The 25,252-nt window shown below is 54.8% G+C and overlaps 1 protein-coding gene across 6 annotated transcripts in view; it reads right to left on the reverse strand.

Moving 5' to 3' along the window:
• Positions 1–25,252, reverse strand: part of rdx (BTB/POZ and MATH domain-containing protein rdx) — a 261,129-nt gene that overhangs the window by 66,756 nt on the left and 169,121 nt on the right. Inside the window, exon 1 of one of the 6 annotated variants that reach the window (XM_077627964.1) lies at positions 24,486–24,946. The exons of the other annotated variants lie outside the window; for them this stretch is intronic. Within the exon in view, the coding sequence (XP_077484090.1) occupies positions 24,486–24,516 (31 nt within the window). The 5' untranslated portion in view covers positions 24,517–24,946. Of the gene's footprint in view, positions 1–24,485; positions 24,947–25,252 lie in introns of those variants that run through there. 6 annotated transcript variants of the gene reach the window in all.

Consider the following 25,252-nt stretch of genomic DNA (forward strand, 5'->3'; position numbering starts at 1 on the left):
AGACGCACCAGGTTGACTTTCATTCTACGCCGGCTTCGCCCCAGAGACGCGTTCGAAAAGCCGTGGACGTCTCTTTGGTCTCGGTATACGCCAAGTGCGCTCCCACGCTCTAAATACACGAGGCCACGCTCATCATAATGCACCGACCCGCTAAAGAAAGCGCAGATGGGTGCTGCACAGACAAACAGCTCGATGCATGACGCAGGGCTGTCCGACGCCTGCCTCGAAACTACTGCCGCTTGTTGATAGGGAAAGTACTACTACATAAACACCGCCATCCAGGGCTTTGTGGTCATACAAAATTACTGTAATGAATTGCTTTCCTCGTCTAACAATGTAACGAATAAGTTTTGGGCAGTAATTCGGGAGCGAATGTAATTACCTACCGTTTCATTGAGAACACACCGCTGCTCTTTGGGTCGGCAAACATTTCATCTCTAGTTTCATCCTAAGCCGGGCAATAAGCGAGAAGCGGCCGAGTAGCGATGTGCACGCAGCCTTAGCCGCTACCTTGAAAATGGAAAAAGGGAAAGCCGCTTAACGCGAACGCAGACATTCCGACACGCCATTTTAGGATTTTTTTAGTCGTTTTGCATATTACAGGGTTGCACTAAAAGGCGTCAGTTTCAGTATGGCGAAGGGCACCATATATCTTCGAAGCATAGCAAAAATTTCGACGCCCATTTTGAAGCTCAGGTGCTCCTGCATTGAGAAATCTGAAACAATTGTAGGAGCTGCGCACTGTGTACTATTTTGTATTTGTGAAGATTACAAAGTCATTCCAATTACTCAAGTAATATAACGTCACCACCTTTTGTGCGCAGTGAATGGTAACGTAATGCAATTTCGTTTCGAAATATCTATCACAGAAATTAGTGACGCAATTCCGCTACTCTTCGAAAGCAATTTTGCCACGCATGTTTATGGTCGGCTCGCTTGAGGAACCCACAAAAGGAGGTCTACACAAGCTCCGACAGTGGCTTCGCCCCGTGTGGCACGCCTGCCGCTCGAGCTCTGCGGAGCCATCCGGAAACGGACAAAGGAGCCCGGCAGTGCCACCACGCCCGCGGGAGAGAGCGCACACCGTGGCGGGGAGGGAGGCCTATCGATCCCAATTAGCAACGGCGCCGCCGACGTGTGTGGTCCTCGCGGGGCAGCCGGCTTCATCACGACACCGGCGTCGCTCGCTGCAGCAAGACGCTCGCCAATTAGAGCATCGACATAGCGGGCTGCAGCCGCATACCCCACCCGCCCCCTCCCTACTGGTGCGACCGCAGTGGACACAAGAGGAGCAGCGACGCCACTGGCGGGGGAACAACGCCGCACTGTGTGCGAACGACGTCACACAGAGTGCGAAGGTACGCGGGAAGCGGCTCGGACGCGACCCCAAGTAATGCCAGGCCACAAACGACGTTCGGTACGACCCAGGAGGCGTGCATTGCGCAGCACAGGCCACCAACGGAAGCGGACGAGGCACACTCGCGTCGGCAACGCGAAAGTGAGCGAATTTCGGAGCGGGCCCGCAATTAATTAATTGGATGGGTCATAAGCGCCGCCACAATCCTTCAAGGTTCAACTGACCTCCAATTAGCCCTCTCCAGCCGCGGCTTACTACTCCAGCAAACTGCCCAATCTTATCTCATCTTACGCGGGCGCCTTTGCAGCAGTACACTGCCTCCATAGGAATGCGGCCGCCGCCGAACGCCATGGCACCCTTTCTGATCGGTGTTCTGGGGCACCACCTCTGAATACTGTCATCATCATCAGTCTGACTACGCCCATTGCTGGACAAAGAACTCTCCATTATTTTCTCCAATTAGCGGTCAACTTAGCGAAGGTTAGGCAGGAAAGGGAAGGAGACAGGCCTTTCTTTGTTCCCGTGCCGTCGAGAGTGAGTTGTTCGGGCTACGGGTGCGGATGGGTGAGGTCGGAAAGACGGTGCGGGATAGCTACAAATACAGGGCTGGGGTAGCTCATTCTCCGCGGCACGGAGACAAGCGCCCGTCTCCTTCCCTTCTCTTTCCTTTCCTGCCTAGCCTCTGTTGCATAGCCACAGAAAGTTGCCCGGGAGTCAGGGACTCCGGGACTTATATTTTATGAGTGCGGGGCGGGGGGGCAACACTTGGAGTTATTTTGCTATTTTTTTTATTTAATGCTCATTTACATAAACATTTGTGGTGACGACACCCCAGCAGTCAAGAAGACAACGAAAATGCTTCCAAAAGAAAGTTATTCAAGGGACTGACTCGCGCTCACTAGGAAATGAAATGACTCGGCGGCGGCAATAGCCACAAGCGTGCTCGGCGGTCATCGAATTAAGCGCCTGCAGTTCTTGGCCGTGCTCAATTTAAAGCTTGCAAGGAACCTTCGAGATAAAGAACCAAAAGCAACTACAACAATCTGGAAAAAAATGTGGAAGCGTTTGCACGTGGCTACAATCAATGGAGATAAGTTTGGGCGCATCTCGCATTACAAAACAAAATGATAAAGCCGCGTGCCGGCGGTTTTGAGTGCGAACGAACAAACGGGGCAAATATATTCACGGCAATATAAAACGAATTGAAATGGGAAGCTGTACGCACGAGGAGTGTGAACAACTGCATTAAAAAAATTGTGCATAGTTTGTTTAAATTCTGATAATCATGATTATGTACACGGGTCAGACAGTTTGCTTCTGTTGGGACATAACTGGTTTAGGTTACTCATATATACGAAATGCTTTACAACTGGCTACGAAGCCAAGTAGCTCAGCCCCACTGTCCTCTGCATTAAGAGTCCTATGACTGAAGTGGTTCAATTGTGAGAAATCTGACCCAAGTGCAAGCTATTGGAGACTGGGGTGCTAATGTTGACGGGGCAACCCCCCCCCCCCCCCCCTTCCCTTGCTCCGGGGTCACTGCCGGGAGTTTCGCTATGGTCACTGTGCAAGCTGTGCAGTGAAGCTCCGCTCACATATTGAGGACCACCGAACATAATTCCTCCGTCACAGACCGTTGTCAAAAGCCCTTCTTATCTAAAAAGAAGCTAATGACGTCATGAAATTATAAGCTCAAGAATTTTGGAGTTTCTGGCTTGTTTGATACAGTAAAACATTTTTCCGTGTGTAGGAGTTCTGGCACCCAACATTTTATTTGCCTCTGATTTAAGCTCACGGCTTGGCAGTTTAACGCCGTCAGCAACGAATGAGTCCTGTAATATATGTAATTGTTCAAGAATCCATGGAAACAAGCGGCGCGCAGATGCGGTCGAGCGCACCTGCGATAACCAGATTAAACGGGCTCTGAAACGCCTTCTGAAGAGAGCACATTAACTCACTTAACCACTGCACTGTGTTGCCATGAAAACCAGAGCCAGGCAGGCAGCAGACGACCCACAATCACGCGTCAAAGTTGGCGAGCCCTTCCCAGCGACTTTTTCATGCTTGCGCCCTCCTGCGTCCCCCGAATCTGCTTAGACAAGGTGAGAGGCGGCCATTGGTTAGATTCTTGCAGACGTCAGGCAGTTACCGTGGCCGCGGCCAATAAGCCGCTTATCTCCGGCGGGTCGGGAAGCTCCGCACCCAGAGGGGGGTCGGCGAAGGAGCGCCTACCTTCCAGCGTGCAAAAAGTGACGAGGGGAGAGGAAAAGGCGCGAATACGCTTAAATTCATATTTTAACTACAGATAACTCAACTTCTACAAAGCGCATTTAAAAAATCCTTGCTGGACACTATTCGTGAAGCGGCGTGCTTCAATATCCCAGGCATGCCGCAACTTTATTAGAGCCCCCTTCACAGCCCCTTTAAATCTGCATACAATTCAAAATAGCTACGTAAAGTCATTGGCAATGACCCCATTGTTCACTTCGTAGGTATAGAAAAGCGATCGCGTTGATGGAACAGACGATGCCTCACATGGCTTTCGCGGGCGGAACTGCAGACAGCGCTTCTGATAGCAAAACCGCCGGTGAAATTGCAGTGGTGAGCGAGGCGCGAAAAGACGGGCAATCCTCGCAGTGTGGCCGCACATGCTCACACCCAGCAGGTATTGCGGACGACGGACGGAGGGTCCCTTTTGAAACGGGGTGGTGGCAGATGGATGGATGGACGGATGCTGAACCCTTTAAATCGGGCGGTGGTTCAAGCCACCTAGCCATGCGTCGGGCGCGCCCGTTGGCTCGCTCCGGACGAGTGAAACGAGCGGTGTGTTTGTGTGGACGTTCGCGTGGCTCAGGCGACAACAAATGGGAGACCCCCCCCCCCCCCCCCTTCCCGAGCGGTGTGAAAGGGGGGCCGGCGGACGGCGAATGCCCGAAGATGGACGGACGCGGGCCGTCCGGCGCGCCCGAGAAACGGCCGCGTGCACTGGCCGAGGGGGCGGCAGTTGACGCCGGGTGGGCGGCTGACGGCCGAGGCGAGATGCTGGCCCCTGAGAAGTACGCCGGAGAAGGGTATTCCCCGATAGGACCAAGGTCTGCGCCTGTAGAGGCGGCGCCTCCGTAACGGCCGTCGGATTCCGGGAACCAGCCGAGATGCCTTCGCAAGGAGCCGGCCGAAGGGAGCAACGGGGAAGCAAGGACGAGAGAGAGCAAGCTGGAAAGGAGGAACGGCACAGACGGGTGGTGGATGCCGAGACGAGAGGCCGCATCCTGAATGGTGTCACCGCAATTGTGGACAGATGTGAATAAATTAGGCACTGTGTAATCGGTGCGGTCTGGCTGAATCGGGAGGAGAGGAAAACAATTAAAATAGAGAAGGGTGGAAGGCCTGACTCCGCCGTTGACGAAACGCGTTCATCAATGGAAACAGTGCACCGCAATGTTTGGCGTGGATGTGTTCACGCAAGGAGCCTCTAGGAAAAGAAAAATGAACAAATCTCCAAACAACAGGAGTCATTTCATTGCAGTGCGCATTTTCCGACGACAGGGCAGCCTGCGAGGCCGTATAAACGAGAGGATGAGGACAACGCTTGTCTCACAAACGGCAAAAGCCGACTGGGTATGACCGCATTCAAGACGGCAGAACTCTCATCCGCCGCGCAGTGGCGGAAACGCCCAGGCAGGGAGTGCAGCAGCAGCAACAGACAGCGCCACCGGAAAACAGCGACCGCCAATCTGGTGGGGAGAAAAATATCAAGGACAAGTACATATAAAGAAAAAGAATGCAAACGGTGGAGGCACTGTGTCAGCACTGCTCCGCCGCGAACACGGGGCACAAGCGCGCTACAGCAGCGAGAGTGAGTACACAGGGGAGCAGGCCTCCCGGGTCGCGGCCAAACCACCCGCCGCGGACCCCCCAGGGCGATGAGGCACCGAGAGCGCAGCGATGCGGAGAGCACGCCACGCTCGTCCACTGCTCTCTTCCCATTGACGCGACCAAGGCTCCAGCCCGGTGCTCAACATACCACCGACTCCACCACCCGCCGCTGTTGCCCTCTCCACTTCATACTGTTTGCCCGCACTGTATGAATAAGCCTCGATTCGCACTGCAGCCTTCCCTGGTCCACCCTGAAAGCAATTTTCAGCAGTAGAACAGCAGCTGTCCGTGCCACTGCTGAGCAGCGTCAAGCCAGACTTTTTCAGGTTTCTTTCAATTAGCCCCCTGATCAGACAGTGTTTTGTAAAAATGGCCATGTTGACGTCGTTTGGGGACCTCCCTCCTGCAAATTCACGGGGGCACCGCAGAACCAAGAAATGAACTATTCCAGCACGGAAAAAAGGGGAGCGCATAACCGGGCCACCGCCGTAACAGCAGCAGCAGGCCCCCCGAACGCATTAACCCAGAGAAAGCGGGCTTCTCCTGCACGCAGAATCGCGAGGAGGGGAAGCCCTCCATACGGGGGAAGGGGCGTAGCGCCGGCCGACGACCCAGCCAGTGCGGCCCCGTGAGAAGAGCACAGCTGCGGAGACAACGAGAAGCGTTTCGGGGCGTGCAGGCTGGAAATGGTTGGCGGGATGCGCTCCCCCGTGAAGTTTACTGCGCTGTCAGCCCGACAGGGCGAGGCGTCGCCGCTCTCTAGAGCACCTGGCGATAGCCGCCGCACTCAACGCTGCCTCCTTACATCTGAACCGCAGCTGTGGCTCCAGTCGAGCGCGTCGCTGCGTGCCGAAGCTGTGCCGTTCCAGCGCGGCAGCCTGGACGACGAAAGCAGGAAAAATATAAATCCGAGTCAACAAAAATAAAGGCACGGTTTACAGCGACCGCTGTTACGCGCCCAATTGAGGGTAGTTACCCTGGAAGGATGACCGTGGAAGAAGGCGAGTGCGAGAAATGAGCAACCGGAGTCTGGCTGCCATGGGAACCATCCGTAGAGACGCTACCCCGAAAGGAGGAGGGAATGTACGGCAAAAAAAAAAGGGGGGGGGGGGGGGAGGCTATAGCACGGATGCCGCGAAACGCGCCGCCAAGGGTCAGCGAGGGTGGCGAAATATAAGTACCTTATCTCGCTGTGGTACCTGTGAGTTTATTAACACTCGTTTAGGAATTTCCCCCGTGAAATGAAGGCCGCAACGCTTGCCGGTTGTTCAATGCATTTCGGGACCTCGAACTGAGGTTGCGGGCAGCCGTACGTGGCCATCGTCGTCTTAGAGGTATTGTCGTGCTACACGCCGTGCTTTGAGGACGGCAAGCATCGACCGCCACGCTGAACGAGCGCATTCTCAACCCACGAGTGCGCCGCCGATCCCTCTCTTCGGAGCCAGAGGGGCCGGCCACCCTATGAGCCCCGAACGGAGAGCCTTTGTGTTCCACGCGATGTACAAGTGGGCGGGAGCCGGCACGCTCAGGAGCGTGGCTTATGTACGGATTCCGACAGGAGTAACACCGCCGCTGTCGCATATGCACGTGCTACAATTCTTCCCCGTTTAGGACAATGCACCTTCATGCACACACAGCTGGGACTAAAAATGGGTGGCAAGAAAAGTGAGGTAACGTTCAACATTTTGGGAAGGGAAACTGAATAACAGTTCACGGTAGGCAGACATGCTGTGACGATTCGTGCACATGCACCGGTGCCACGGCGAGCCGGTCAGTGACTTTTCCTGGAGACGGTTGGCCGCGCCGTCCTGGCGTCGGGTCGCAGCGGAGAGACATGACCATATTTGGTTGTGGCGGAGAAACATGACCATATATGGTAACCGTCGACGGCCCTGTCGAACGACGCTTGAGTGTCCCCGTCATTGTGCACCCCTCGAGAGCCACGGGGGAGTGGACAAAGGCGCGGCCACGGCTGAAGAAAGAAGCAAAGGCTTTAAAAGCGGAAGCCGACGGGAGGAAGGGGGAGAGCGATCGGGGCGAGTGGACGAGAGGGCCGGAGACGGAGCGAGGCAGAAGACTGGGGCTGCGCATTGACCTGAGCCCGGGGTCTAGCCGTCGCTAACGTTCGACCTTCGCCAACGCGCCTCCACGCCGGGCAGCTCATCCAACGACCAGCCGAGAACGAGGGCAGCACCGCCACGAGGAACTCCCAGCCCGGCCGCTGCAGACAACCAGCCATTCATCGAGCCCGTGCCACACCACGCTGACTCAGCCCCGGCGACGACGAGCCCAGCTTCTGTCCCGTAAGCGGCATCGAGCCAGATGCTTTAATTAAATCACTTCAAAATCATTTTGGAGTCTGTGCATCATCAATCTCCTCATGCCCAGTGTGGACCCAGGGCCATTATAAGAAACTGGCTCATCACAATGCCTATCGCCAACTGTTATCCGAGAGTGGCCCCCTGGCCATCGCCAATGCTTGCTGGGCTGCTTTGCGCGTCCCGAGCAGTGAAAGCGCCAGCGGAACCGGTTTACAACAGCGCGCAGAGGGAACGCTTCGGCATCCTCCTCTCACCGAATAAGGTGGAGTAATTCTCTTAGAGGGTGGCACGCACACTCAGGTCATGGATTACCCTTAAAGAGGAAAGCACGCGATTCTTGAACCGATTCAGCTCATGAGCCAGAAAATTTGGAGGCAAACGAGAGTGAAATCGAGAACAGCGCAGCAAAGGAAAATGATGACGCCGACACCGTCGCTGAGATCGAGGAGAGGAATCTCACGCGGAGAGCAGACATCCGACGGCCCGCTGCTTGGGCTAAAGGACGACGTGACAGGATAATATTAGGAATGTCAAAGTGAGGGCATGGCGGTCGCAGCTGGAGGCAGTGGACGTCGCTGGGCTGAAGATAATGATCATGAAACAAAAAAACACGAGAAAATGTGCTCAACCACACGGCATCGCACGGTGGTGCGCGCCTCACGCAAGAGAAACTGATTCGTCATAAACTTGGAAACTGGTCGGTAAGTAGCTAGGCTAGTTTCCTGGACATCTGAAAATCTCACGTGCTTGAATCTAGTTCAGCTGCCACCTAGCCTCCGGTCACAACCAGGTCTGCGGCCTGTAGAGTATATGGAAACAGAATTAACGTGCCACCCGCCTGCTTCTGCCCATTTCCAGGCGGCGGCAATCGTTGTTACCGCGATGACGTTCGCGAGGCTCAAGATAGCCACCATCGGAGGGCGGCACTTCTTTTTCAAGATCGTCCATGAGGCTATTTGCGCAACAGGGCGAGGGCGCCGCCAGCTGGCGGAGAGAAGCAGACCCGCGGTGGTTGTGCATCTCACCCTCCACCACGTGAGATGCTGCGACTGTCTCCGCCTGGCAGCCCGCCATGCCATTCCCATTTTTTCTTAAACCGCCCCACCTCACAAATTATCCGCGCGGTCACACAGTGGTACAGTTAGAACCCACAGAGACAAAGTGCGCAAGGGAAGACGCAGAATTTCCCCCACCGTAGCATGCGTTCAAACTGACCAAGAGCGCACCGCACCACGTACCCCCTTTGTCAAAGGCTTCAGGGGGCTTGCTTCTGAGCCGTACCGTGTGGATTGTAATGCGTCATGGTGACCAAAGAATATTTTAGGTCCTGCCCCGTCCAACAGGTAGGAATAACACAAATGCTACAGAAACCCCATTACACGGCTTAGAAGCAACGCCCCTGCGCTCTGAACCCCTGAGCAGAAGAAAATTACGTGGCCGGATGAGATCAGGGAGTTTGCGGGGATAAGGTGGCCGCAGCTGGCACAGGACAGGGTTAATTGGAGAGATATGGGAGAGGCCTTCGTCCTGCACTGGGTGTAGTCAGGCTGCTGCTGATGATGTACACACCTCAGCTTCCGCGCCGATATAAACTCCCCTGAAAGAGGGGGCCCTCGTCTGAACCCTCTTGCTATTACACAACGCGCAGCGACTGGCGAGGACAGTTCCGTACCAACGCGCGCGTGCCCTCTTCACCTTGCTCGTCAGGTCTCGTTGAGCGGATGGACACACCGAGACGCATGCGCTCAGCCTCTCCACGCGATAGGGGTGGCGGCTGCAGTGCGCCAACTAGCCTTTCGTGCCGCTGCTGCCTTCAAGGCGGCCGCCAGAAGAGGGCCACCGCTGACGGACACGCGCCCCGCGAATTCGGAGCGGATCAAACAGTGTCGGGGTGAACCACCGGGAGTCGACCTCGTCACACATTCCGCAGGAGAGCGCGCGAGAAACGCGCCGGCCGGGAAGGCCAAACCAGACCGATAATTACGAGACACCGATAACAATTACTCCCCCCCCCCCCCCCCCCCCCCCCCCGGCCACCACACAGAAAGACACACAAGCGAGGCGAGGAGAAAAACAAGACGGCAGAGAAATAAAAGAAGCGCCGCTCGCACTCAGCACGCCACCAAACACAATGGCCGCGCGTCCTTCCGCGCGCGCCAATGACTGACAGCGAAACGGGGTCAGAGGCCTCGTCGAGCGAGTTCTCAACGCCCCCCCCCCACACACACACACACACAGCGCCATCTAGCAACGGACTCGAGAAGCAGCGATCGCGGCTGCGTACAGGCCGCGGGTGCACCAACAGAAACAACAAAAAAGGCAATAGGAAACAGGCGAGAGACGCGGAAGTCAGTCAAAAGCTCAACAAAACAAACACTGGAGCGGCCGGCATCCAGCGCAAACTCCTCCTCCGCAAGCGCGCGCGTTCACCCTCCGCCATCTCCCTCCCCCCCGGAGCAGCGCGAGAGACCGGTTCCCTAGGGCTTGTCCCTAGAGCAACAGCGTCATTCCGCAGGTCACGAAGCGGCTTGACGTCATCCGAGGCCAACGAACGCTGCGCTCCCTGTTCGTCGCCGAAACAGCCTGTGGCAGTGCCCTCGCCGACGGTGCGAAAAGGATCCGGGGAGCGGGACACGCGTGGCATAGGTCCCGTTGGCCGACGATGTGTGGGAGAGCGCGGTAAACTAATAAGTCGCGCTTTTGCGGTCGAGAGGACCTTGACCCGCCAGCACAGAAACTCAATGGAAGGCCGCCGTTACGAAAACAAGAGAGTGAGAAGAAAAAAGATCGGGCCAGAACTACGAGACTAAATAAGGAAAGACGGGCCGCGCTGGCAAACAATTGTGGCAAAACCGGAACGCGCAGATCGGCCTCTTTGGCGTAGCTTCAATAACGACAGGAAATCTTGACAGCCGCCGTTGCATATTCACCGGCGCCGCCAGCCTTGGCGGGGCGACAGTCTTGCGCGACCAATGCCGCCGCCCCTACAATGTTCCACTTCCGACGACGCAAGCGGCGCAGCGAGGCCGAGGAGTCCTGAATTTCCGCGGTCACCGCATGACCGACTTAAGCTCGGCTACAGCGGTTGATTCGAAGCCAGGAAAATCTTCCTCTTTTGTATGCTGAAACGCTGCCTGATCGCGGTGTTTCACAGGAGGACTTCGTTTCCATTCACGATGCAAAAATATGGAGCCCGCACTGGCGGTGCGACCAAGGAACTTTTTCTTTCCTTTTTTTTCAGCCCACTACAAAGTACGCATAAATACGGGTCTCCACTCAGCGCAGCTGGAAACTATTCTGCGGTCCTAGCAGATAAGTGAAGCATACAAACAAAGAAAGAAGGGAGACGCTATGCTGCGCCATTTGTGATGCGATATTCACTGTACGCGGATGAAAGGTCCATCCACTTTTTTCAACCTGCGTGAAAAGCCGATGAGGCACTGATAAGATTGCTTTACATGGGCGAAGGAGTCGCTGTGTCCGAAGCACACACCACGACGAAGGAAGACAGCCTCGGCTGAGGACACCTGCCCCTCGCAAGCTCTCCGGAGTGCCGTCTTGGCCAACCGGATATGTCTGTCGCCATTAAACGGGACAGATCTGGCAATCACAGACTGGACCGCCATCTCTCTTGGTAATTTTCACGTTAACTTTAGGATGAAACACCGCTACACACACCGACGCTCAGTTCGCTACCCTCGAATTTCCCACCACAGCGGAGCCGCGCCGGACCTTCCGACGCCTGCCGCAGAGCACCCCAAGGCGAAGCGAGGCGTGCGTCACGCGAGGCGGCGTTGCGTCAGGGGCCCCGGAGGCGACGAGTGGCAGCATCGAGGACGCGAGCGTGTCTCATTTCCATTCGCCAAATTTTTTTTACGACCGGCAGCGTGCTTGGCACGTCCGAGCTCGCTTCCGGTGCGCTTGGGGGCCGACGTGGAGGACGACCGCGGGCGGCAATAAAAGGGGGCCGCGCGCATCGAGGCCAGAGAGGGAGAAGGCAGCAGCGGCCAGGCGAATAAAAGGCCTGGCCGAGAGCAGCACGCGCCTGTGTGTCTTCCTATTGCACGAGGCTACGCTAGACCTCCAGGGACAACGGTTAGGAGTCAGCACAGCGTGCTCGATGAGACGGGCGCAGCTTACCAACGGGTCATCTGCGTTTGCAGTGTGACACCCAGTCAGAAACGACCAAGCAGAACTTGGAAAAACAAAACAGCAGCCAACCGAGTACCGGTCAGCTCAAAAATAACGGGCGGCCATAACACGCGTTCCACGTGCGCTGAAATGACAACACCGCGAACAGAAACAACGGCGGCGACAGCGCGTCACGTACGCGACGGCGGCAAGACACGCGCAGCAAGGAAAACAGATGCGTTCTTCCCGGGTAAGCGAAGGTTGGCGGAAGATATCGCCCTTCCTTTCGACCAAGCCGTTCCCATCCACTACGACGCTGTCGCGCTTTCTCTCTACGGTTCTTCGACGCGCGTCTTCTCAGTGCACAGTCTCCGTTTGACAGGCAAGAGAACCCCCTTCTGCACAGCTTTACGTTCGAGGCTTCACAATGGCTGGCCGAGTGGAACACGTGACCAACCACGTGACAGCGAGGAGGCGCAGCCACGCTACGTAAATGGAAGGCTCCACTGTGCAACCGTACGCAGGCCACGCGCTATTACATGCGCAAAAACAAACGAGCCTTGCTTAACGCCCTTCCGCATGTCACACATAATTTCCTGTCGCGCTTTGTTCCACGCGTTGTGTCCCACTTGCTTTCGGTGCGCATTCCGTATTCAATCATGCCATAATCAATCTGTGCCTCCATGGCATGTGTGGAGTTCGCTGACCATTCCGCGAACTCGTTGGTCTTCTGCTCGCAAGGAAGGCCGCTCCAGCGGGGCCCCAACAAAGGGGCCCGTCCCGTCCCTGCCTCCCCTTCGTGCGGCGGACGTCCTCGTTTACGCCGCGCCGTCACGGGGATGACCCGCCGGGAAAAACGCTAACCAAGTACAGCTGTCGACATGTGGTTGTTAAGGGGCTGACGAGGTTTCGGGGGCGCACGAGATACGGCTGAGTATTAGCCGAGTGACCGGAAGCCCACTATTCCCGTAACGACTGTGTTCGTCTCGTGCGGTGTATTCTGTAAACACTTTAGGGATCGTTTTGTCGTGGGTGCCGTGGGAGAGGGTGCACGGTCGCGCTTGTGCTGTTTGTCTATTTGATTGCAACCTCTCCTTTCCCAAATGTTTAATCAGCACTCTTTCCCCAATCGGTGATCAGTTGGCGGAAATCCTTATTTTCCTTTCCCTGACCGCTGATTGGCGAGATGGGTCGTTTGTTATCTTATTGGTTGCTGTCCCCGCTAAGGGCGGAGACAGAGGGTTTAAAACCAAGCGCTCTGGGTTGAGCGGGGGCTGAATTCGTCTGATCCACGATTTAGTCATGGAAATAGTTTTCTCCTTGCTTTGTTTCTTCTCGTTTTTTTGCCTATGTTGTAAATAAATAGTTAACCTTCTCCTTTCCTTGAGTAATGTGAATGTTTGCGAGTAGAACCACCGGGTCACCAAGAAACCCCGATTTCATCATCAAGTAGTTTCCTCTCATCGCCACCGGAAGGGGAAACTCAACTGCATGCAACCGTCACTTCTGTATTGAATACTTTGGCCAACAACACAAAATGCTCCATGACGCTCAGGTGGTGTTGTTCTTCGCTTAGATAAAAATGAACTCGGCTAGGACGTCCACGCGATGCACGTTATCACGTTTTATGTATATTACGCATGACGAAGGCACAGCGCAAAACAAAAAAAAAGGAATTTACGGTACACAATCTGCGTGCAATGAAATTCAGTGTCATGGTTTTCAGATTTGCATATCAAAACATGTTCAGTCCAACACGCTTCTGTCTTTTTTCTTACGGTCCATCTTCCGTCCCCATCACGCAGCTGGTTTTAAGCGTGCTTACTAATACGTATTGGTTTAGCTTACGTGGGTTTAACGTCCCAAAGCGACTCAGGCTATGAGAGACGCTGTAGTGAAGGGCTCCGGAAATTTCGACCACCTGGGGTTCTTTAAAGGAGCTGCGAAACACTGCTTAAACGGATGCCGGTTACACTTCAGCTGGATTCGTTGTCACACAGATGCTGACTCAAAAAGAATTAAGAGAATCGATGCATAGGAACGGGAGTTATTCAACGACGAAATTTCAAAATACAAGCAAACAAAATGCTGCCTTCAACTCGATTTTCGCGCTGCTTCCCATTCTCATTTCACTCTCCCAGTGACGACGCTCAGGGCGACCAACCAAAACAACCTATCTTAGCAAGTGGCGGAAGTTTGCACTCCATGGTTGCCTGTTCTCTGTAACTCGTTCATGCCAAGGTTGGCAGCGCCGTTTGCATTGCTACAACAACCATGTGAACGCCCAGCTGACCCAGCGATGCTTCACCGTCACGTCGACGGCGCAGAAGGGAGCACTGATCAGTGACGTTCCCTTACTTATGGATCCGAACTCGAGCGCGAGATACTGCGACGGTGTGACAGCCTGCGCAAGATATCAGACACATTTAGCATAGCGCGTACAGCTACTGCTTACCGCCTATACCATCGCCCGTCGCTCCTAGAGCGCTGGTTGGTCTCGGCGAGCAAGGACCGCGCGCTGTTGACGGGAGCGTGCGTCATCTGGCGCCGCCGCCCGGTGATCCACAAGCTGACGATGCGCACCGCCTGCTAAATGTGAAACGAACGCATCCTTCCTTGGGACCGAAACGAACGCTTATAGAGTGCAATGGCTCGATTGGATCGATTCCGCAAAGCCGCTCTCGGATACATAGAGAGTAGCCATAAGTGTTGAGTGCTAGGTCCTAGGATGTTTACCGAGAGGCGCAAAGTCCTTCGATGCAAAAAGTAGCCAGAGCCTCTGGTGGTGTATTTTTCTTTTACTTGCTTTACAGTGCTTTTATTTAGTTGGTTTTGTTAATGTAATATAAAACACAAAAACTTGACAGAACGTATCCCTAGTTATTAACACAATTTGCAGTATATTTACTCTTTGTCCAATCATCAAGCTGCCACTAAGTGATGTCATATCCGCTGCTAAATGCCGCCACTGTATGGTGACACCGTCAGCGCCACGAATTTGTTTTTGCGAGCTAATTAAAATATTAAAAACCGCAGTATACGCGGTACGACCGATGCTAATATCATCACTTTAACTCATTCTATGCAACAAATAGGCAAAACAATGCACTGAAAATGTGTTTCGGGGCTCCTTTGACGTGCACTGACATCGCACAGTACACGGACTTCTAGAATTTCGCCTCCATCGAAATTCGACCGCCGCAGCCGGGATCGAACCCCGCCGCGGTGGCTCAGTGGTTAGGGCGCTCGACTACTGATCCGGAGTTCCCGGGTTCGAACCCGACCGCGGCGGCTGCGTTTTTATGGAGGAAAAACGCCAAGGCGCCCGTGTGCTGTGCGATGTCAGTGCACGTTAAAGATCCCCAGGTAATCGAAATTATTCCGGAGCCCTCCACTAAGGCACCTCTTCCGTCCTTTCTTCTTTAATTCCCTCCTTTATCCCTTCCCTTACGGCGCGGTTCAGGTGTCCAACGATATATGAGACAGATACCGCGCCATTTCCTTTCCCCAAAGACCAATTATTATTATTATCAGCCGGGATCGAACCCGCGTCTTTCGGGCCAGCAGCCGAGCGTCATAACCACTCAGCCACCGCGGCGGCTCTAACAATTATTATTGGCGTCCTGATTTCAAAGAATATCTTCGCCCGACCTGCCTATATTATTATAGAGCACTTAATCGCACACGCGCTGTTTTTTTTCTTTCTTGAGCAGTGGATGGAAGTCATGAGCTGGATGCAATGCTGCTAACTATCCGCCCGTCTGACAGGCTGATGACAGCGAGGGCACTGGTCGATAACGAACAGCAAGATGAATGAGAATTAAATGCAATTAATATGAAATTCTCTCCAATTTCCGTGGACACCAAAGCATCACATTAACATACACGCATGTCGTGACAAGGCCTGTATAGTTACAAGAACACTCACGCAGAAGACAGCGCTTCAAATGTGCCTGTTAGTCATATCTGCAGTAGGCAATGTTTGTAAACAAATACGTCGACAGAGGCAGGCAAATCATCTGTATCGAAATACAGGCTCAGTGCCTGATGATTAAGAACTGCGCTGTCCTCCATGCGTTCCGCTGCAGCGCGAGCACTTCCTGTTTCCTCGTGTGGAGAACCTGTTTCCTTCCAATTTCGACGCGGCCGACTACCTTCATCATCGTGCGTCGGGACAGCACCGGCTGGGCGCGAAGGGAAGTCTCCCTCATGGGGGAAGCGAAAGCAGCGACGGGAGCGCCACCTCGAATGGTTACGCGGAATTGCGTGGATCCGGCGCGGGCCTCTTCGGGATCCGGCCAGCTTCGCGAGCTGTTGCAGCCGCATGCTCTCGTCACCTTCCGCGGCAGGCGCACGGGGATCCGTAGTGCCTCCCCGCTGGACTCCAGGTTCCAGGCAGCGAAGCGAGCGCGGCAAACGCGCGCTTTCGTCACCTTCCCCAGCCAATGCTCGGGGATGGGTTTGCCCCAAGAGCGCGGCGCGCACGGGAAAACCCGGCCGCCATTGTCGGCGCATTACAAACGTTCGGCGCCGATACTTCCGAAGTCGCGCCCCTGCTCCAGCCGGTAGGTGGGAAGTCTTTCTTACGTAGCCTTCTACTTCCGAGGAATGCATCGTTGGTGTTTTGTAGCTAGCTGGCCCGCTCTGTGTATTAATTGCCACTGTAGTAAATAGCGTACGAGTGTTAACGCACTGTCGTCCCTTCCCTTTGTTCCCTCGAGCACGAACCACTCCGCGGTTAGCGAGCGGAGTGGGAGTGCGGCTGACCCCCCCCCCCCCCCCCCCCGCCCCCCCATATTTCCACACACGGCAGTTCTGCGCTGCTGTCACGAATAACCTCTCGCAGTCGCACTTAGCGGTTCTTGCACTTGCGCTCCTGATATACCAGGTGTTTCAGGGAAGGTGATCACTAATTTTTAAAAATAGGGTTTTTGAGATAAAAAGAAGCTTTTAATTTGCGGCATAGTCATAGCAGTGTCGGCGGACATAAAAAAACTGGCCGATCACATTAACTACTAAAGTAGTCCACTAGACTGTTAACTTTTTAACTATTACCGATAAGGACCTGATTGCAATTGGAAATTGGTAGCCGGCCGTTGAGCGTTCAGCCCGACGAATTTTTATAATTTCGAAAACGCGATAACCCTCACTGCAGTGGCTCAACTAATTTTGCCTACATCGCGACAAAATGCGTGCACTTTCGAGAAGCATGCAGGCAAAGCTACCCCCCAGTGCACGCAGATAGTCGAAATAGCCAATTAGTGTCGAGTCACAGCGCCGAGGGTAATCTAGTTTTCGAAATAAAAAAAAAACTGATAGGAGTCTATTAAAGGCCAGGCACAAATCTCTAAGTGCAGTCAGGTGCCTATCAGTAACAGTTAAAAAGTTAACTATTAAAATTTAGTTCATCAATTCACTAAACATAATTCGCCAGTTTTTTTTTTTTTTTTGACGTCCGCCAGCTCTGGTGTTACTATGCCGCAAAAACCTCTCTACCTCAAAAAAGCCATTATTAAAAAAAAAAACTAGTGATCATCTTCCACGAAACACCTGGTATATTTTAACAACAACCAAAAAAAATGACACAAACGTCTAAGTGCGCCGGCGGGGCGCTCACGAAACGGAGCAAACCACGTGGTTCTGCGCGCACTGATCCTTCATAGACTAATTCGCGGCGTCGATTGCGTGAAAATCGCCAATACGCCAGGTGAAGGTATTTCAGTAAATGTATTTCTGGCTATGGCAGAATTCAGCTCCGCAGACTATGTATGCACCGGGAGCGGGCTGCAGTCCAGAAAATTACACGACACTCGAATTTCATAGCCACTGCACAGCACAGAGCTCTCCGTCATTTTTCGAACGCACCGACAACGATACGGCGCCTCGTAGGTTTCAGGAAACGACGCTGATTCTATGGGTCGGATACGGAGTTCCGCCCGGTCCGATCAGGGGGGCCTGTTCCCTTACGAGATGGGCCCAGAAGTTGTGCCAAGGAGAGTGGTTGGCCAGCGTTCCGCCGACCTGGCCGAGCGCTGATGGCGACCCGGACGGGGCCAAATGCGGGGAGAGACTTGGCGCAACCGCGGCCCGGCAGAGGACGCCGTTAATAATAAAGGGCGCGAAGGCCTCAGCAGAGAGAAGAGGCGCCGAGGGAAGCGCGGCCCTCGAGCCGCGTGCCAAGGACCCCGCTCCAAGGAGCCCGCCGCGCGGATGAGCGGGCTGTCACCGCTCGGGCGGCCCCCGGCGACCTTCGGCGCAACTTCAACGCCCGCCGGTGCTGCCACCGCTTCGAGGCAGCCGCAGTCCTGCCATGTGGGCGGCTGCTCACTCGACTAGTGGAATACCGTAGTGCCAAACTGTGGGCTAAGGCTTTTCGTATTCTTAAAATGCCTGACATTGCGTTTTGGGAGCACACCAGTGTAGCATAAACAGGCCGTTTCACCTATACCACACTCAACTCTCTAGAGATAAGCTCTTCGATACAAGAGCCCCTTTTCTGCATAGCACTGTCGGCGGTGTACTGGATGAGAATAGACTGATCAACTAATATGAAATGGTTGACCTTTTAACTACTACTTTCAGGCTCCTTGCTTAATATCGAGAGGCGTGTAGCCCACCGTAAGCAGCATCCATATCAGTTGTCAGATTTTGAAGGTGCCATTCATTCTTGTCGTCAGTGCAGCGCAAGCAACACGACCGAAACCGCGCGACCACGCCTACGTCCCACACGGGCGTGCCTGTCACATGCTCCCGCTGCGAAAGGACCTCAAATTGAAAGTCGGCGTTTGATCTTTCCTTCTTTTTTTTTTTGTGGCGCACATGCACGCGCTAGTGGCAAATGCCGCTCGAAAAACGCGAAGGCAGAGCCGAGCGCTATTTGGCGAGGACGGGGCAGCTTTGTCGCGCGCACGCCCGCAGCATTTGCATGCGCAGGGGCCTCGGGGTGACTAAGAACAACGAACGGCGTCCCCGCCAAGGCGGCACCGGCTGTTCCCACTGCGCGCAGCTGATCCCAAGGTGGCGGGTTCGATTGCAGCCTCTGGATGGAGTCGAGCTACGACCACGCGCAGGCCTGCTGCCAAAGTGGGCGCTGGCGAAGCAGAGCAGCGCCTCCCTGCGATGGGTCAGTTGGAAGAGCAACGTTTTCATTCTTCAAAACAAATTATGGCACCGCGCACTTATTCGCGTTTCTTCCTGCCCCCTCCCCCCGAATGCTAAGTACGCCAGCACAAGCACCCGCGGAAGTACGTGGCTGACTAGCAGGCTTTCAGGCCACGCGTGTGGCCGCAACCGCTTCTTCTCGCGGCCGCTCTGCGCCTGCGCGCCTCTCATCCTCCAGCTGCACTGGTTGAAAACAAACGTCCAGCTCCTACTGCGCATGCGCAGTTCATGTTAGAGACAGGCACCTGCGACAGGTGGCGCCAGCTGTAAGCTTGCCACTTCGCGGGCGCAGTTATTGGCGCCTCGTGGAACCGGATTGCGCCTGCGTCTCCCATTTGCGTTTGTTTCCAACCAGTAGCAGACGAGGAATTTTCGCCACTCCGCCAGACGGCGGCACATCTTGTCAGAAAGGCGGACTGCGGATCGGGAAAATACCGAAGCCCAGGAAGGGGCAGTTACGAGCAGACATATACTTCATCCAAGCAAGCACCGGATCACTGCCGCCGCCAACGGATCTTCCTGGCGAAAACATCGCAGATGACCGATTCGTTTTTCCGAGAAGGAAAGTATTTTCCGAGAAGGAAAGTAAAGGAGTTTTACGTAGCATACGCCAACTACACTGGATGAAGGGCAGATGCCACGGGCGCCACAGCCAAACGTGAGAAAATTGGTTCGCTTAACGCAGCCGGCCCATAAAGCGAAAGCTGCACGACAGATGCCTCGCTCGGCGGAAAATTTCGCTCTAGTCGTCTATCTAGTCCAGGATCCTTTTCGCCAGCATCTTACCACCGAGGAGCCGAGAGACGGGCCGGGGTAAATCATGTACCCGTTAGAAAACCGGTGGGTACCTGGCGTGGCTGCTGATCGAACCAGCACCTCCCGTGTGCTCGTTCATCCCCGTCTCACGTTTTCAAACTAGGCCAATAACCGAAAATATTCACGTAATTAAATAGCCCAAAGTTACAGAGCTACGCTGCAGTACCCACAAGATTTGAAACGACTGTCGGAGAGCAAGAGACGGTGTAACAGGACAAGCACTCTGATTGTAGATATGGGGCCAATCACAATACGGGCTTTGGGGATTAATCTGTCACCGTACCCGCTGAGGTATCTCCGTCGCTATACGGCGTCCTGCTGGTTGGACGCGGGTTCAGTCCCGACCGTAGTGGTCGCATTTGGACAACGTTAGATGAAAAGAAAGAAAAACTACAGGACGGTCACGTAACGCGATTGATACAGCGCTAGCTGCCTCGTGATCGCGAAGGAATAGAGAAATGATTAGAGTTGATATATTATAGTGGCTGCATGGGACGACCGCTCGTGAGATGTGCCGGGCTCGTGTGATGCAGGCGAATTTTTAAGGCTTGTGGACGCCGGCGGTACGTGAGAAAAGCTGACAAAGGAGGTAAGAACAACTAACGCTGTGACCACCAGATCGCCACGGAGGCCTAGGAGTTAGGCGCTGTGTGGAAGGTGATGAGATAGTAGGTGGGAGGTGCATTTTAACCGGTGGGTGCCCGGCACTGGGCTGTGCGGACGGCCGCGCCGACGCCACCTGTCTGAGGAATGAGCAACTAACGCTGTAAAAAATAAATTACGCTCGCTTACTAGGCGCTTTGGCACGCGTCAATAACTCAGGGCGGTCTAAACTCACTTAGAGCCTCCACCATGGGGCGTGCCTATAGTAAGATCACGGTTAAGCTGTGGCCCACATAAGCTTACTAACCGAGTGAATATTCATTTATGCAGGAAAAAGAAACCGTGCTTTACAAAATGCACGTTCCACAGGTGTGTTGGCGCCATACGATGCGTGGAACCGCAATAGGGATGTGCGAATTAATTTTTTTTTTTCCAGAACCGAGCTGAACACGAATTAGCTGAGCTTTGCTGTTTTATCAAATGCTAATAGCGTTGTTAAAATGCGAGTCGAATACTAATGGAATATATTTTAAGAATGTTCGCTATACTTGTGCGACTATTCGCACAATACGATGCAGCGAAGCAATAGCGAGGGCGCTCGGCTACGGCGCTAGCCGAAGTTACCGCTGCCCAAAGACGCCCCACTCATGGACAATTAAGAGGCTGCACAACACGAATCCAGGATATTAACTCGTATCGTCTCACAGATTAGGACAATGCCTTTGTTTAACCCCTACGGCAGCGAATAGCCAAGCGTGCCACATGTCGAGAACACGTGCCGTGTCCACAGGTGACGATTTCATCCGCAACTCGCTCATCTGTCCGCACACAGGTGTCTTCGGCATGGAGGCGTCGTCGGGAATCGAGGTGAGGGATGCAAGGAGGAAGCAAAAACGGCCGGTCCGCCGACAGCGTATAGCCGCGGCGACCTCGAGGCAGGCAGAATTCCTTCCCTGGCACACAGCCCGCCCCTGCAGGGATGGAGCGCATCGACGTATACAGCTGCGCCACCGCGCCGCCCAGCAGAGATGCGCGTGACAGGCCTGTCCTCCGCAGCTTCTCAGCTAGGTGAGCGGCCTCCCCGGTAACCCACTGCGATGCGACATGACTGCTACCACGCACACGTGGTGCCCAAGCACCGCCAAACAGCGGAACGAAGACCAGACGCGCAGGATAGCCGCGTCTTGTTTCACGCAGCCTCTCGGTTGACACGTTGCGCCAACTATCGCCTACGAACACAGGGGTGCGCTGCGCGAGTCTCCGCGAACTGTCGCGGCTACGCGCGCTCCTTCGAACGCGCAATCGCACAAATGGTGGCTCTGAGCGGTGTTGGGTGGCGAGCTGAAACGGCTCCGGCGGGTTCCTGGCGCTGCCGTCCAAGGCAAGCTCGGGCATCGAACGCCGCGAGTCGCACGCGAACTGGGGCAGCACGTGCGAAAAAGAGCTCGAGGGGGGAAGGAGAGAAGGCTCCCCCCCCCCCATCGCGTCCACAATGAAAACGGGCCAACTGCGTTTTCAGGGTCGCTGCTGCCGCAGTGTGAGCGCCGGCCCCGTTGTCGTCACTGCATGCGAGCCGCCGCCGCGGCCTTCGGTGGTGCTTCGCCGCCTTTCTTGTTCCCCTCGAGGGAACGACGCCCTCCACCCTGAGCGCCAAGCCAGTTCGACGTGCCACACGTTATGCTCCAGTATCAACGATATGAGAAATTATTAATAATCTCCTAAGAACCGACAAAGCAAAATCTGCCCAATATCTTTTTGGAACGGAAATTCAGCGCCGTGAAGATCTCACTGTCAGCTTCTCTTACAAGAATCTGCGCCGCTGTCAAGACAAAACAGTCAAAGCCGCAACGTTTTCCCCTTTTAGAGCTCAAAAAAAAAAAAGGAGCGAGTGCACACATGTGCCGTGAAGGCCTTTCAGCACGCAAACAACAGCCGCAAAAATGCAGTCAAAACGCGAACAACCAGACAATATCGTGAAAATGAGGCTCTAATCTTCCTCGGAAATTCGATAATTTTGTTACACATTGCCTACTTTACAATCGAAGGCTCGAAACAGCGAAATATAATTTAATCCCATCTCGCAACCCAAATTATCATATCCAGAGCGTTCGAAAGAGAGGAAAAAAAAAGCAAAAAAAAAAAAACGACACAATTTACGCAGCTTCGGGCGCCAGGAGGATCATAAAGAGGCCGAGACGCGAACGCAACGAGAGCAGGCGCAAGCGGGCCAGAAGAGCGTTCCCCCGCAGCTGGCCAGTCAAAAGCGGCGAGGCCCAAGGAAGCCGAGTCCCCGCCGTGGCGGAAGCCCTGTCTGCCGGCGCGTCCTTCTTCCTCCGCCGACCTCATCGAGCGCGTGCCCTCCGATAGCCCTATCCGCGCAAACAGGCCCCGTCAGACAGCCTTGTCGCGTACTGCACCGCTTCCGGGGGTCGCCAACAGGCTTGCCGCCGTGGATAGAGCGCGCCCGTCGAGGGCGTGCTCTGCGATGCGTGCACGGCTGGCCGGCCCATTCTCAGGACATCGCGCACGTCTCGTTCAGGCGCAGATCTGCCTCGGTCAGCCGAACTTCTCAGGAAAGAATGAATCCAGCAAAAAAAGAAAGAAGCGCCCTTTCTGCAGCTAGTGGCCATCAACGTCGCGCAGACTAAGCCAGGCAATGTAGGTTAAAAGTCCGGCCCATCCAACCACAAGAGCGACGCGAGCAAGATTTGAGGCGCGAGAGTAGGACAGGCATGCAAGCAGCTGCGACGGGTGAATAGCAGGGGCATGCGAACAGTGCATTTCCAAACCGAATAGTGCAGCTCTGATACCGAATCGAATATTGTACTAATATTAGCTACTTGTGCGAATAATCGTACCAAAGGAGCAATCGTGCGACACACTGAAGAGCAAGGGAGGGAGGGTGCTATGGTACGGTGCTACAACTGAAGGATACGGAGTTAAAGCTACAGCTGGTAAAATATGCACGACTAATCTCCATTAGGAGGCCGCAACATGAAGTCAGTGTATTGAGTCTATGACGGTCATGTTAAACGCATAGGAAAAACACCTATCGATGACAAAAGAGAATAATCAAGAGCCACACCTCAGGTCATGAGACGAGTGTCAGCCAAGGACACAGAAATCGACCATCAAGGAAGGGTTTGCTCAACTTATCGCGTCGTTCAGTCTTAAAGGCCATGAATGAGCACTGTGAAGGCCGGAATGAATGGATGGTGTCGCGGCACAGAACCCATAGTCCCGTGCATACTGATCGCGGCAGGATGGTAGGCGTCGTTGGTGGGGACACTGTTTTAGAAACAGCTATGAAAAATACGGCTCGCCTTATTCGAACCTCGTGCCCTACACTCTTAAAGTAACCGAACGACTGAGAACATATTCAATTCGTTGAGAATAATTTTGAACATACACTATTCCATTCGTTCGAACGAAGGATTCGAAATATTCGAGAATTCGCGCACCCCTAGAAAATAGTAGCGAAAACCAAGAACAACTTGCACGATTGAGGTTAGCGCGACTGCACAATGCAGGTACACGAAAACCTAGTTGGCGGTGGCTTCAACACACGCCCACCATCTGGCACCGCGTTCTTGTCTCAAGCGCTCGCTGTTGAACAATCTGCTCAACGGCGACCCCATTCGATTCCGGCCGCTGAGAATCACTTAGATATTAATAATTGCTCATCAGCGTCCGAGCTCCAAGGCTATCGGGCGACTGTGCACATGCGCTTCCTGTCGGCCTTTCTCAGGCGGCACAACTGTTTTCGACCGAAGCAGCTGTCAGCCATGGTACGAACGCGCGGGGCCCACGAGTGACGCCGCGCAGTTCGGGCCTCCTATACGGCCCCGACTGCGGCAGCAGGGGCTCACATAGCTCCGTCGTCACTCCGCACCTGTCAAACGAAAACAGTGAGCGGGATCAGTGGAGCTGAATATCGAAATTCGCGGTCACGCACAGCGCACCGCCTCTGCCGTCGACGACAAGTGTCCTTCCGTACATCTAAGCTGGTCAGCGACTTTCGAAGGTATGCGCTAGTCGCCGGAAAGGGCTACGCTCTCTCACTACACACGGCGGCAGAAGTGCACGGAAGAGTTGCGTTGGCCACAGGATTGTTGTGCGGAATGTAGGCCCACGCAGCTAGGGTTACAGCGCTAATACGTCGCCCAGGGACGCAAGGCGAATCGGCTCGGGTGTCGAGAGAAGAGAGGTGTACAACAGACCGTTGGAGTCGTTCTGGGAGCGCAGCACCATGGCGGCGACTCGGCGAGAGGCAGCGCGTAGTCTGCTGGCGGGGCGTCGAGTCAGTCGGCGACGCGGTGGCTCATGGTCGAACTCGTCCCACTTGGCCGACGGAGGCAACAGGTCGTCGGCGCCCACGTCAGCGCGAACACAGCTGCGGCGACAACAGCTGAATCACTGCGCAGCCGGCGATCTCCGAGCGCGGGATGAATGACGACAGCACGGGCGGCACAAGCGTTCTCCGACGGAATCGCGGAAAAGGCCTCGGCAGGGAGTCAGTCCCACGGGAGCGAGAAACGGAACAGCGGTATCCGAGGCGGCAGGCCTGCGCACCAGCACAGTCACTTCTCCCCTTCGCACCGATGCGAGCGTTAGTCGCAACGCCGCCGCTCGGTCGTCGGGCCACTGCCGCCGCCTTCCTTCCTGGTCGACCGCCGCCGACGGGGGGGGGGGGGGGGGGGGGGGGGGAGCGCCCCAAGCAAACAGAGGGTGGAGAAAGGCCGGAAGGGAGAGAGAGGCGACCCAAAAGCGGACTGGCAACTTTCGCCTCGGCAACTAGGGAGAGCCTGCGGACGCCTAGGGAGAAATGAGCCGAACACCCGGGCGCGGCGCGTGCCTAGCCGCCTCCGGGGCGAGCCGGAACAGGCACAGAGAAGCGACGCCCCTCGACTGCACGCAGTACGCCGCACGAGAGATGCACTCCCGGAGGCACGACTAGGGCACTCGGGACGATGACTCGAAATTGAGA

This window comes from Amblyomma americanum, chromosome 6 (genome assembly GCF_052857255.1).
Source record: "Amblyomma americanum isolate KBUSLIRL-KWMA chromosome 6, ASM5285725v1, whole genome shotgun sequence".
Taxonomy (NCBI): domain Eukaryota; kingdom Metazoa; phylum Arthropoda; class Arachnida; order Ixodida; family Ixodidae; genus Amblyomma; species Amblyomma americanum.